The sequence below is a fragment of the Macrobrachium nipponense genome, chromosome 38, assembly GCF_015104395.2.
Source record: "Macrobrachium nipponense isolate FS-2020 chromosome 38, ASM1510439v2, whole genome shotgun sequence".
NCBI classification, from domain to species: Eukaryota; Metazoa; Arthropoda; class Malacostraca; order Decapoda; family Palaemonidae; genus Macrobrachium; species Macrobrachium nipponense.
This window is the reverse complement of record NC_061098.1, coordinates 49936847-49951846: the sequence shown is the minus strand read 5'-3', so window position 1 is coordinate 49951846 and position 15000 is coordinate 49936847. Positions and strand designations below refer to the sequence as shown.

Sequence of the window (15000 nt, the reverse complement as noted above, 5' to 3'; positions counted from 1 at the left end):
ATTAATAATAATAATAATAATAATAATAATAATAATAATAATAATAATAATAATAATAATAATAATAATAATGATAATAACTATTATTATTATTATTATTATTATTATTATTATTATTATTATTGTATGCTGGAAACAGACCTTCTTTCAAACAAGTTTTATTAAAATAATGGCAGAATTCACAGAATTGATTTTGTACAATATTCTTTCAATTCTCCTTATGATTTGCCTTTCAGGCACGCTGGTATTATAAAGCAGCTGTCCAATGTTCATCGTGCTGTAGGTCGTCAACGGAAATTTCGGGCGGGCTGGTGTTATCAAAAGCAAACTGGTTATCAGGGACAGGCTGGGGTCGTCAACAGGTATACAGGTGCGCAACGTAGGTCGGGAACAGGCCGTAGTCGTCAGGGGTCTATCCGGTACTGGTTCTGTGCAAGTGCCGGGCATTCACTTGCTATGTGGTTTATGGTTTCATTTTTCGTATTGCACTTCCTACATATGGGAGAGATGTTATTTCCGTCTATCGTTCTTTGAACATATCTGGTTCTTAGGGCCTGATCTTGTGCCGCTGTTATCATTCCTTCAGTTTCCTTCTTTAGCTCTCCCCTCTGTAGCCATTGCCATGTGTCATCGCTGGCTAGTTCTTTAGTCTGTCTCATGTATTGTCCGTGCATTGGTTTGTTGTGCCAGTCCTCTGTTCTGTCTGTCTTTCCTTTCTCCTGTCTCTGTAATATTCTGGGTCTTCGTCTACTTTTATCAGTCCTTCTTCCCATGCACTCTTTAGTCACTCATCTTCCTGGTTTTCAGATATTGCCCAGTGCTCTGTTCTCGATGTTTACGCAGTCCTCTATACTTAGTAGTCCTCTCCTCCTTCCTTCGTGTTATGTATAGCTGTCCGTATTTGCTCTTGGGTGTAGTGCTTTGTGTATTGTATATGTTCCTGGTGTTTTCTGATCTAGCTGCGGAGTTCTGCCTTCGTCCATTCCACTATTCCTGCGCTGTATCTGATTACTGGCACTGCCGTGTGTTTATGGCTTTTATCATATTCGCCGTTGAGTTTTGACTTGAGTATCGACCTGAGTCTCTGCATATATTCTTTCCTGATCGTGTCCTTCATCTCTTGGTGTTTTATTTTATCCCCCCTTCCATTATTCCCAGGTATTTGTATCCTGTCTCATCTATGTGTTGATGTTGCCTCCCATCTGGTAGCTTTATCCCTTCAGTTCTCGTTACTTTGCCTTTTGTATGTTGACTAAGGCGCATTTTTCTATTCCAAACTCCATCCTGATGTCCCCAGATACAATCCTTACAGTTCTGGATTAGGGTATCTATTTCCTTGATGCTCTTACCATACAGCTTGATGTCGTCCATGAACATCAGATGGTTGATTCTGTTGCCTCTTTTCTTGAGTTGGTAGCCGCATCCATCTTCTGTAGTACTTTTACTTTTGTCATGGGAAATCATGGCTTACTACGAAGAGTAGTGGGGACAGTGAGTCGCCCTGGAAGATCCCTCTCCTGATATTACCTCTGCTAGTCTTATTCCAGAGCTTGTAAGTATTGTATTCCAGTTGCGCATTGTATTTTTTGAGGAAGCTGATGGTATTTTCCTCTGCCCCATATATTTTCAGGCATTCTATTACCATGTGGTTGTGGTATCATGTCGAAGGCTTTCTTATAGTCTTATCCATGCCATGCTTAGGTTGGTTTTCCTTCTCCTACTGTTCTTCATTACCATTTTGTCTATCAGGAGCTGGTCTTTTGTGCCCCTACACTTCCTTCTGCAGCCTTTCGTTGGTGGGGGATGGTGTTTGTCTCCTCTAGGTAATTGTATAGCCTTTCACTGATGATACCTGTTAGTAACTTCCACATTATTGGTAGGCAGGTGATAGGCCTGTAGTTACTGGCTATATTTCCTTTACTCTTGTCTTTTTGTACTAAGGATGTTCTTCCTGTGGTCATCCATTTGGGTGCTTGGTGATTTGAGATACAATGCTGGAGTTGTTCTGCTATTCGTGGGTGTAGGGCCTTGAAGTTTTTGAGCCAGTATCCATGGACTTCATCGGGACCTGGGGGCTTTCCAGTTTGGCATTTTCTTTAGTTGGTGTCTGACTGTGTCTGTCGTGATCTCTGTGAATCTTTGTTTTATTCTCCTTTTTCTGTTTCTTCTTCTTTCCTTGACTCCTGGAGCCATGTTGCATGTTTGTTGTGTGATAACCGGATTACTCCATATGTTTTCCCAGAGTCTCTTACTTGGTTCGGCTTCAGGAATTTCTGTGGTTGTCATTCCCCTCTTAGTTTGGCTGTATAGTCTTTTGTTCTGGTTCGTTCCGAATAGTTTGTTCTGTTGGTATCCCTTATTCCTGTTCATGTACCGTTGGATCTTATGCTTTGGCCTTAAGCTCTGTTTTACATCTTCTATTGTGTTGTTTATTGTCCCCTCTCTTGTACTTTGTATTTCTCGTTGAGTTCCTCCCTTGTTTTCTTGTTTTCTTAGCCTTTTTTTCTGCCATCTCTTTCAGTTTACTCAAGTCAGATCTATCACCATGATTTGCTTTTCCAGGCGCCTTTTCCAAGGAGGTTGCTGTTTTGGTTTCTGTTGGGTTGGTTGTGCTGGTGGTGTTGGTGTTCGAATCCCCATCAGTTCTGCTACTAATCTTGCTCCTGCATATACCAAGTTGTTTCTGTGATACTGGTGGTGTATATTATGCCCATTATTTCATTGGCCTCACTTGTTTTCTCCCCTAATTTCTTGGTGTTGTAGGCTTTCATGGAGGGGATCTTTGTTCTCTCTGTTCTGGCTCCACCATCCGTGTCTTATCTTTTCTACCCATTCCGTCCTCTATGTTACTTCGTCGGTGTTTCTTCGTGTCGTTTGTTTGATACCTCATCTTCCCTGTCGTCTTCTGTGGCATCGTCTCTCAGTTCGTCTTCGTGTAATTCGTTTGTCGTGTGACATTTCCCTTTCTAGTTCTTCTCTTTCTGTTGGGGGGGGGGAGAGCCAGTTCTTTTTCTTTATGTTCCTTACTTGGTCTGCCAGCCTCTGCTCTGTTTGGGGGGTGTTATTCCTCTCATTCCAGATGTTGACCAATCTTCTTCTATATCCTCTCTCCGTCGGGTTGCTTCTGATGTAGCATCTCCATATTTCCTTATTTTTCTTCTCTTGTCCATTATTATTATTATTATTATTATTATTATTATTATTATTATTATTATTATTATTATTATTATTATTTTATTATTATTATTATTTTTTTATTATTATTATTATTATTATTATTATTATAACGGATTCTGCAAATGACACCTTGATAAATTACAAAATTAGAGAATAAAAATACACAGTAACTTGGCCGCCCCAGTGTGAAGGAAGGTGACGCCATCCTATCTTTCCCACATTTTAGATCTTTTTCCTGCCTCACTGCTTAGGATGCATCGGATAAGCGAATTGCTGCTGTTACCCAGTCGAGTGATCAGCCTGGACAGTGTTCGTCTGATAATGATTTTTAGAATATCCGGGCGATTTTCTATAAATATCTACGTGGCGGGGTGTGTTGGTGACGCGTCTCAGAAAATGTCATTTTGTACAACAGTGATACATCTCATGGGCTCTCTGGTATAGTTCGTCCAAAGGGAACACCCATTTATTATATTATAGCAGTGCGAGCGGAATGTCCGTGGCCCAAATACGGAAATTCATGCAATGATTCCAGACGATGATTTCAGAGGGAAATGTTTGCGTCTGCGATATGTTTAAGCAATCTCGGGAACAGCAACGTGGACTGGATCTGGGTTTCGTTGCATAGAATGTCAAATTCCTTTACATATCTGTGGCAAGTGACGATTGTTTATCGTTGTTTCATTGATAGAGCATCCATTTGGAAGTGAATTTAGTTTAATATTTAGAGTATCTGTGTACGTATAAGCAGGTATAGAGAGAGAATGCTCCCTTGCCTGAGCCCGTTCATGGAACCGGAGTTGTACGACAAATACGTTACCCCATTTGACACAGAACTGCTGTGCGGAGAGCCAGAAATATAAAATGCCAGTTAGATCTAGAAGTGTGACTCTTTTGTGCAGATTCAGGAAGACCTTCGTGCTGTTTATTCTGTCAAATACTTTTCTCATTATTACAAAACATAGGAAAACAGGAGAGGCTGATGATAGGTAGTAGTTCAGTAATCCTTTCAGGATGTAGACCCAGGTGTCGGTTGAGTGATTTGCTTTATATCCGAACTGGTTGTCAGTAGTGTGTAGAAAGGGGAGAAGTCTCACTAGAAGAACCGACTCAAGTATCATCGACGCAATTGTAGTAATTGCAATCGGACGGAGATTGACGGGTCAGGGTCATCCTTTGGCTTGTTTTTAATTAATGGTATTAAGTGAACTAAGATTAGGGAATCTGGAAGGAACTGGTGAAATATGCGCGCATTGAATAGGGCATCCAGCAAGATGAGGAGTATCAGGTGGCAGAATTTGAAAGCTTTGCAGGAAGATCATCGCAACCGGGCAATTTATTATTGGGTAAGTTGTTTATGGCATCTCTGGTGTTACCTGGCGTTATAAGATTGGTAAATGAACGTTATCAGTGAGGAGTTTGTCTACTTCCCCTCAGAAGGTCTTGACAGAGCAACGTTCTCATAGTTTTATAATAACTCCTATGTCAAATGACACCTCTCTCTCTCTCTCTCTCTCTCTCTCTCTCTCTCTCTCTCTCTCTCTCGTCACACATATCAGAGAAGAACAACCTCTCCAGCAGGAAAATAGGATCAATTTCAACATACTTCATCATTTTCTCATTCAAAATAACGCGAATTGTAATCTCTTTCTATTGTAAGGACAACGCTTATTCATAATTTTCTCTGTACATAATTCATCATTCGCGTTTGTCTTACTTCCCCGGAGAGAGCATTCAGCGGGCTTTCCGTCAGTGTATAAAGCTTGTATAACCACATATTGTACTTTTATATTTTGTATTTTATGTCTCTCAAGAAACACAAATCGGGTCTCGCCGACCCACTTTTACTCTCCTCGTCGGCGGTGTTCCGGTGCCACATTTCCGTCCGCATGCTGTATATTTATATTTCCCTTGACTGTAATAAAAATCAGTACACTTCTACCTGCCTCTTTGTCCACCTCTCAAAACTGGTGACCTCCCGGTTTGGACGGTGACCCAAGCGGTTTTGGCTCAGCCATTAAGGGAGGCTCACTACCGCCGCTCACCTTCAGAGATCTTTAAAACGGACTCATACGGCGCCTCCAGTATAGATCTCTGAAAGCTCCTACCGTGGAAATAACCAACGCCTCTAACGGACTAAATACGGCATACCTGCCCAAGGTGTGTTCAGGCGTTTCCTCAAACGGTTTGGCCCGCCATTCACGACTCTGTCGACCGTTTTTTTGTGAGAGAGGACAATGGGCGCAAACAGTACCTCGCGGGAAACCTCGCGGGAAACCCGGGCCTCCCCCCCGCCCCAGCGACGGACTCTGACACAGCAGCGCTCAAGCTGTCAAATTGCCCCCCTTCACAACGGCTGACCCGTTCTTCCTGGTTCTTCCGAGCCGAAGGGCAATTCCGGATCGCGGGGCTCACAAACAAAGTGCTGCAGGCTGACCTCGTCGCAGCGGCTCTCCCGACAGAGGTGCTCGGCCGAATCTAACTGGCTGACCGGTCGAGCACGAATCGGACTTGTCACGCTCGACGAGATAAAAGAAAGGCTCTTGACAGGCCTATTCCGTGCCTATCGCTGAAAGGGCCGCCCGCGCCCTCAACCTAGTCGCGAACCCCATGCGCGGCCGGCCGACATAACCCGATGCCTGGGGACATACTGTGATGGGGCCTCGTCCCGCGTCTGGCCCTCGAAATATCGCCCCTGACCGGGGAAAAAAGTTAGAGATCAGCCTGAGCCGCGAAATATTCCTGCGGCAACTCGAGCCGGACGTCCGAAAGCAGCTGACCGACGCGTACACCCTAGAGGACGACGAACTACTAGAGAAGGCAAAGAAGCTGACGTTGTACAAACAATGCCGCGAAGCTCGCCGCCCCCCGATCCTCCGTGTGCCTGGCCGCAGAGAGAAGGAAGAAGACGACGACGACCCAACGCAAGAGATCGGCGCCGTATCCCAAGGGAAGTCCTCCCACACGCAGCGAGGTGAAAACTCCTGGTGCCGCTTCCACTGGAGGTTCGGGAGATTCGCCAGGAGGTGCGAAAGCCCTTGCACCTTCCAACAGTCAAAAAAACGACGACGGCAAAACAAAACCAAGGCCGCCCGTGGCAACGGCCGCGTCGGAACCACACACCTTAGGGTTCTTATCCGTCCGCGACGCGATCTCCGGCCGGAGGATGTTGGGGTGGATACGGGGGCAATGCATCGATATTCCCGCCGTCAGGAAAAGACCGTAGCCGCGAGCCCGACAAAAACAACCTCCCTCGTCGCCGCAAACGGGACCCCATCCGTTCCTACGGCACGAAGCCCCTCGAGATATCCATCTTGGGGCGAAAACTACGTCTGGGAATTCACAATCGCGGACGTCAGGATCCCGCTACTGGGGGCAGACTTCCTGGCGCAGAACGGCCTCCTGGTGGACGTGGGCCGCAAACGCCTCCTCGACACGGGGACATGCCTTTCCCTTCCACTAGCAGCAGGCCCGGGCGCCCCTACAATTTGTACCATCGCCCCCCCACAAATACGGCAACCTCCTGCAGGAGTTCCCCGAAGTCTTCAAGCCGGAACTTCGTCAGGCGGCAGGGACGCCGCCCAAGCACGGGATATTCCACCACATAGCCACCACAGGCCCCCGACACACGCGAAGTTCCGACGACTCCCTCCAGGCCGCCTCCAGGAGGCGAAGCAGGCGTTCTCGGAGATGGAACGAATGGGCATCTGCAAGAAAGCATCGAGCCCTTGGGCGTCGCCACTGCACATGGTACAGAAACCTGACGGCACCTGGAGGCCTGCGGAGACTACAGAAGACTCAAACCTCGCTACAATCCCCGACCAATACACCTTGCCAAACATGCAGGATTTGACAGGGGCCCTTCATGGGGCGAAGGTCTTCACAAAAATGGACCTCTTAAATTCCTATTTCCAGGTTCCAGTGCACCCCGAGGATGTCCCCAAGACTGCCATCATCACGCCTTTTGGCTCCTTCGTTTTCCATTACTCAACCTTCGGCCTCCTGAGGAATGCAGGGGCCCCTGGGACCTTCCAGCGCCTGATGGACAGCATCCTGGGGGACCTGCCCTTCTGCGTCTGCTACGTCGACGATATCTTGATTTTTTCCAGGTCCTTGGAGGAGCACCTACATCACGTCCGAGCGGTCCTGAAGCGCCTGCAGGAAAACGGGCTGGTCGTCCGTTTCGACAAATGCACCTTCGGCGCCGAGAAGTGGACTTCCTCGGACACGAGATCTCCGCGACGGGCGTGCGCCCCATGGCCTCGAAGGTAGGCGTGTGCAGAAGTTCCCAACACCAACCACGGTCAAGTTCCTGCAGGAGTTCATCGGAATGGTCAATTACTACCGCCGATTCATCCCCGCCGCCGCCCGCACCATGTCTCCTCTAACACAGGTCCTGAAGGGGAAACCAAAGGCCCTAACGTGGGAGGCCGAACAAGGGAAGGCTTTCAACGAGACGAAGAGGGCCCTCGCCAGAGCGGCGACATTATGCCACCAAGACCCTGCTGCACCTTTACGCCTCACCACCGACGCCAGCAACGTCGCCTGCGGGGCTGTCCTCGAGCAGGTGGTCCAGGGCGAGCCCCAGCCACTCGCCTTCTACAGCAAAAAAAACTATCAGCCGCCGAGACGAGGTACAGCACGTTCGACCGCGAACTCCTGGCAGTGTACCAAGCAGTGCGACATTTCCGCTACCTCCTCGAGGGCTCCCCCTTTACGATCAGGACGGACCACCTCCCTTTGGTACACGCCTTCACCAAGGCGGGCGACGCTTGGTCAGCGAGACAACAGAGGCACCTAGCAGCCATCGCAGGGTTCGGTTGCACCATCCAGTACGTGCCTGGCGAGAAGAACCCCGTGGCAGGCGCCCTATCGAGGATAGAAATCAACGCCGTGCGTCTCGGGGTCGACTACGAAGACCTCGCATGGGAACAGGCTGCCGACCCGGAGACTGCCGCATACCGCACTGCTATCACCGCCCTCAAGTGGGAAGACGTGCCTTTCGGACACGCAGGCATGACGCTCCTCTGCGACATCAGCACGGGTCCGCCCGCAGCCCGCTGATCCCAGCCTCCCGAAGGAAAGCCGTGTTCGACGTCATACACGGACTCTCGCACCCCTCGGGTACCGGACGACGGTGCGCCTCCTGAACGGAGAAGTTCGTCTGGCATGGAATTCGGAAGGACTCCCTCGAGTGGGTGGGCCAGGACCTGCGTGCCTTGCCAAACTAGCAAAATCAGTCGGCACACGGAATCAGGCGTGGGGAAATTTCCGCAGCCGAAACGAAGATTCGGCCACATCCACATAGACGTCGTTGGCCCCCTGGCCCCGTCGGAAGGCGCCAGGTACATCCTGACGGTAATCGATCGCTCCACCAGATGGCCCGAGGCAACGCCGATGTCGGAGGCGACCACGAAAGCATGTGCCGAAGCACTCCTCGCCAGCTGGATCAGTCGATTCGGAGTGCCAGACGAAATCGAAATCACGACAGCCGCGGACCAGTTTTCCTGTCGGAGTTGTGGACTGCCCCTGGCCCGCCTAATGGGAAACGTCGCTACATGCCACCACCGCCTACAACCCAGCAGCTCAACGGCATGGTGGAGAGAGTCAACCTTCGATCAAGGCTTCCCTGATGGCGCGCTGCACCGACGAAAATTGGAAGAGCCAACCTACCGTGGGTCCTCCTCGGTATCAGGACCTGACCCCGCGGGCAAACGGCGAGGCATCACCCGCGGAAAAGGTATACGGGGAGCCATTAACAGTCCCTGGCGAGTTTCTTCCCGACCAATGCCGACGACGCTGACGTCTCCATCGCCAGGCTTCGGGAATCCGCCGGGAAGTTCACGCCCTGCGTCAAAACCTTCTCCGACAGAACCAAACGTTCCTCCCGAAGGCCCTATCATCGTGCAAGCACGTCTTCGTCAGGGCGACGCCCGACCCGCCCGCCTCTAACGAGACCCTACCGCGGTCCCTTCCGCGTCCTACGACGCACTGACAAGGCATATCTCTTATCCATCAACGGTCGCGAGGACTGGGTCACAATCGATCGCCTGCAAACCAGCCTTCATCATGGACGAGGACCTCGCAGACGCGGATTCCACAGGGCGCCTCAATCTTCCTCGGAAAAAAGCGACTCCTTCGATCGCCAAACCTCCTAGCCGTAGCCGCGCCGCCCTCGAAAGACGGTCGAAACCCCGAGGATCACCTTAGGGGAGGCATCCCATTCCCCGGAAAACCCCGAGGATCTATCACAACAACTAATATCACGCACCCGAGGGCGCCTCCGCCGTCCAGCTCGCTTCCGCGAGTGACTACCCGAAGTACAAAGAAGTCAGCCAACAATCATACCTAATTATTGTCTTAGGGGGGGAGTATTTGTAAGGACAACGCTTATTCATAATTTTCTCTGTACATAATTCATCATTCGCGTTGTTCTTAATTCCCCCTGAGAGAGCATTCAGCGGGCTTTCCGTCAGTGTATAAAGCTTGTATAACCACATATTGTGTACTTTTATATTTTGTATTTTATGTCTCTCAAGAAACACAAATCGGGTCTCGCCGACCCACTTTTACTCTCTCGCGGGTCGGTGACCACATTTCCGTCCGCATGCTGTATATTTATATTTCCCTTGACTGTAATAAAAATCAGTACACTTCTACCTGCCTCTTTGTCCACCTCTCACACTATCTCCTTTCTGGTCACACAAATTTATATGAATCAGTTTCTCATTCTGTTACATAGGCTATATAATGTGTTTTTATTTGTTCATTCATTAATATTTTAGAGTTACTTAAAAAATCAGCGATATAATTTATTTTTCTCTTAGAGGGTTACAGTAACAAAAATAAACAAGTAAAGCTGAGCAGCTCACTGAAAGGATGTTTATAAATACTTTAGTCTACCAATAACAAAGCAAATTTGTTTTGTTTTCTATGTCCTACAAATTGCTATTTTCTATAAAAGAAAACGTTTATGTTAGTAACTCAAGCGTTTTCATCATTGTCCTTATCGACTTGCCTCTCGTTATTAAAGGAAAAATCTAAAGAAAATTGCATAAAAAAATAACGGTTTGAAAAATCACTGAAAATAAATAGATTTACAACCAATGTTCTTAGGCAAAACTCTAGTATACACCCGGTCTGCCTCTCTGATTACACACGATATTTTTCTTGCTTGTTATGATGGTTTTTGCATGTTTCATACCACGATTGTTTTCAGAAATGTTTAGTTTTCGACTTTGATTAAAGTCGAAGGTCATTTTTTGGAAGCCTTCAGCCAGCATAAAAAAAAAACATTGTTTCGGTTAGTTTTCTTGTTATTTTGTTGCTTACTGTTGATAGCTGTTATCTTCGGCAAATCTATCGTTTTCCAGTTGTCACTACCACAACATAACCCAACAATGTGGGTGTCGTTACTTTTGTAACGGTAATTTTTTTAACATTTCTGCTTTCAGTAAAGGCGTTGTGAGGAAGGTAGTAACTGAAAACGAGCGAAAGCACAAGAAAACCGCAAAAAATAACAGAAAAAAAGGTTTTAATACACACACACCCATGATTGTTGGAAATGCTTAGTTTTCGACTTCGATTAAAGTCGAAAGTCGTTTTTCGGAAGCCTCGAGCCAGCATATATATATATATATATATATATATATATATATTCATATATATATATATATATATATATAGTATATATATATATATATATATATATATATATATATATATATATATATATATATATATATATATATATATATATATATATATATATATATATATATATATATATATGCTGGCTCGAGGCTTCCGAAAAACGACCTTCGACTTTAATCGAAGTCGAAAACTAAGCATTTCCGAAAACAATCATGGTATGAAACATACAAAAACCATCATAACAAGCAAGAAAACTATCGTGTGCTGCCTAATTCGTAATATGAAAAAGAGCTTTTAAAATGAGCCAGGTGTAGGTTCGCAAATATCGTGAGCTTTGTCAGCGTCCGTGTCTTCTTCACTGTCGGTGACGACAGTAGTCCGTGTGGGGCCTTCAGACTGTAGCGGATACAAAATGGCAGCAGCTTAGAACAGCAGCGCATGAAGCCTCTCCTCCACTTTTAGTTTCCGTAGGAACAGATACCGGGAGAAATGCTGCACAAGGTATTCTGTTCTGAGCCCCGGCCTCTTCGTCCACTCCTTCACGTCTTTCGAAAGCCTTTCAACAGGGACGTGCAGAGAACTTTTTCAGGGCAGGTGCTCAAGTGAAAAAAAGGGCAAAAATATAGAAATGAATGAGGCTAAATATATACCGGCTCAATATTCTTTCAAATTTATTTAAACTAGCCATTAATTATTCAAGAAAGAGATAAACATGACTGATAACATAGGTAGCTACCAGTGGGCTAATGTTTTATATGAACATAAAATCTACAGTACTGACTAATAGTAGAACTAGGAAATTTAACGAAAGAAAAATTATATATATTACTTTTACATAAATGACTGCAAGAAAATCAATCAGTATGATCAATACACTTGGCTTATTTATAAGAGAACCCTTCTGTGTGCAATTTCTTTGAATATGCTGATAACTTCACTGTTGTTGATTGTGATATCCTTTTCAACTGCTAGCAACAAAAGATCAGATAACCTCTCCTCACTGGACAGGCTGGCTGCGTAGCTTTGTCTACACCAGCTTGAGTTTGGAGAAGGTCCTTTCCACTGTCGCAGTTGTGACGGGTAGAGTGGCATAAATTGTTAAGAGTTCAAGCATAAGTGGCAATATCTCCTGGACATTGTTTTCTTTCATCAGGTTGAGCATTGTAGCTGTACTGTTCTGTGGCAGGCAAGGAAATGAGGAATAGAAGATCTTTAATTCCAACCGTAGTTTGTCTACTTCTTCTAACTCATAAAACTGGCATAATTTTTGCAATGACTTGAATGCCTCTTCATTCACAGGTTCTTTCCAGTTATCTTGGACTGTCATACAATGAAAGGCATTTAGGATACCCCATGTTGTGTTGTCTCCACCTTTAAATCTTCTTTGTAGCTCCTGTGATATTGTATCTAAAAACACATAAAATACTCTCACACGGTAGTACTCATCCAAGGATTGATATTGCTGGTCCTCAGTAGCAGATGTAGCACTATACTTGTATCTTTCAGGCATTTTTCTTCTTCTGCCTTGTCCAGGAATCCCAGAGGGGAGGTCGATGGCCATGGATTCAGCTCTCTCTTTCACATTTGTAAAAATCTCCTGAAACTTCTCATCATTTCTTAATTCTCTCAATTTCTTAATTCTCTCAGACTTTGTAGCACTCCATCCACAATTCTGTAGGAGGCAGCCAAATCCAAGTCTTTATGTTGTAGGGCATTAGAGGCATAGGCGGTTTCTTGAAAAACTGGGGTGGCAATCTCAAGACAAACAAGAAATTCAAAGTTAATACTTTGCAGCAATGTTGAGGCATCCCCTGCTGATGCATTAGGAGGATGTTTTTGCACTATCTCTTCTGAAAATTGCTTCAGAGCTGGGATGACCTTCCTCATGGTTCTAAGAGCTGACTCTCTGCAAGCCCATCTTGTGTCTGATAGCTTCTTAAGTTCAAGTGGGCGGTCTTCTGGATACATTGCTTTCTGGATCTCCATGAAAGCAGCATGCCGTTTTGGAGAGTTAGCAATAAAAGCATATGGTTTCTCCACCAAACTCAATAAAAGCATACGGTTTCTCCACCAAACTGAAAAAAGTTACAAACTGAGTACTTGATTTTGCACTTTCGACTGTGTACATAGAGTGCCTTTGGGTTCTGTCTTTGGAGTCTGGACTGTAATCCATTGTGTGACCCGGTGTTGCCAAGATATAATACCCATTTCTACAAGCTCCTGTTTATTATTATTATTATGATTATTATTATTATAATAATAATAATAATAATAATCATAATAATAATAAAAATAATAATAATAATAATAATAATAATAATAATAATAATAATAATAATAATAATAATAATAATAATAATAATAATAATAATAATAATAATATGGATAGACTATAAGAAAGCCTTCGACATGATACCACACACATGGCTAATAGAATGCCTGAAAATATATGGGGCAGAGGAAAATACCATCAGCTTCCTCAAAAATACAATGCGCAACTGGAATACAATACTTACAAGCTCTGGAATAAGACTAGCAGAGGTTAATATCAGGAGAGAGATCTTCCAGGGCGACTCACTGTCCAAACTACTCTTCGTAGTAGCCATGATTCCCATGACAAAAGTACTACAGAAGATGGATGCCGGGTACCAACTCAAGAAAAGAGGCAACAAAATCAACCATCTGATGTTCATGGACGACATCAAGCTGTATGGTAAGAGCATCAAGGAAATAGATACCCTAATCCAGACTGTAAGGATTGTATCTGGGGACATCAGGATGGAGTTGAATAGAAAAATGCGCCTTAGTCAACAATACAAAAATAAAAGGCAAAGTAACGAGAATGAAGGGATAAAGCTTACCAGATGGGAGCAACATCAAACACATAGATGAGACAGGATACAAATACATGGGAATAATGGAAGGAGGAGATATAAAACACCAAGAGATGAAGGACACAGATCAGGAAGAATATATGCAGAGACTCAAGGCGATACTCAAGTCAAACAAAACAACGCCGGAAATATGAGAAAAGCCATAAACACATGGGCAGTGCCAGTAATCAGATACAGCGCAGGAATAGTGGAATGGACGAAGGCAGAACTCCGCAGCATAGATCAGAAAACCAGAAACAAATGACAATCACAAAGCACTACACCCAAGAGCAAATACGGACAGACTATACATAACACGAAAGGAAGGAGGGAGAGGACTACTAAGTATAGAGGACTGCGTCAACATTGAAAACAGAGCACTAGGGCAATATCTGAAAACCCAGTGAAGACGAGTGGCTAAGAGTGCATGGGAAGAAGGACTAATAAAAGTAGACGAAGACCCAGAAATATACAGAGACAGGAGAAAGACAGAAAGAACACAGGACTGGCACAACAAACCAATGCACGGACAATACATGAGACAAACTAAAGAACTAGCCAGCGATGACAATTGGCAATGGCTACAGAGGGGAGAGCTAAAGAAGGAAACTGAAGGAATGATAACAGCGGCACAAGATCAGGCCCTAAGAACCAGATATATTCAAGTACGATAGACGGAAATAACATCTCTCCCATATGTAGGAAGTGCAATACGAAAATGAAACCATAACCACATAGCAAGTGAATGCCCGGCACTTGCACAGAACCAGTACAAAAAGAGGCATGATTAAGTGGCAAAAGCCCTCCACTGGAGCCTGTGCAAGAAACATCAGCTACCTTGCAGTAATAAGTGGTACGAGCACCAACCTGAGGGAGTGATAGAAACGATCAGGCAAAGATCCTCTGGGACTATGGTATCAGAACGGATAGGGTGATACGTGCAAATAGACCAGACGTGACGTTGATTGACAAAGTCAAGAAGAAAGTATCACTCATTGATGTCGCAATACCATGGGACACCAGAGTTGAAGAGAAGGAGATGGGAAAAAAAACTGGATAGTATCAAGATCTGAAAATAGAAATAAGAAGGAGATGGGATATGCCAGTGGAAATCGTACCCATAATCATAGGAGCACTAGGCACGATCCCAAGATCCCTGAAAAGGAATCTAGAAAAGCTAGAGGCTGAAGTAGCTCCAGGTCTCATGCAGAAGAGTGTGATCCTAGAAACGGCACATAGTAAGAAAAGTGATGGACCCTCCTAAGGAGGCAGGATGCAAACCCGGAACCCCACACTA

The 15000-nt window shown here is 45.2% G+C and overlaps 2 protein-coding genes across 2 annotated transcripts in view; one reads left to right on the top strand and one right to left on the bottom strand.

The window, feature by feature from the left end:
• LOC135209736 (probable G-protein coupled receptor AH9.1) overlaps nt 1–15000 on the top strand; it is a 185046-nt gene that overhangs the window by 2630 nt on the left and 167416 nt on the right. The window lies entirely within an intron of this gene.
• Nucleotides 11858–12391, bottom strand: LOC135209832 (uncharacterized). Its single transcript, XM_064242602.1, has one exon. The coding sequence runs from the start codon at nt 12389–12391 to the stop codon at nt 11858–11860; it is 534 nt and encodes a 177-aa protein (XP_064098672.1).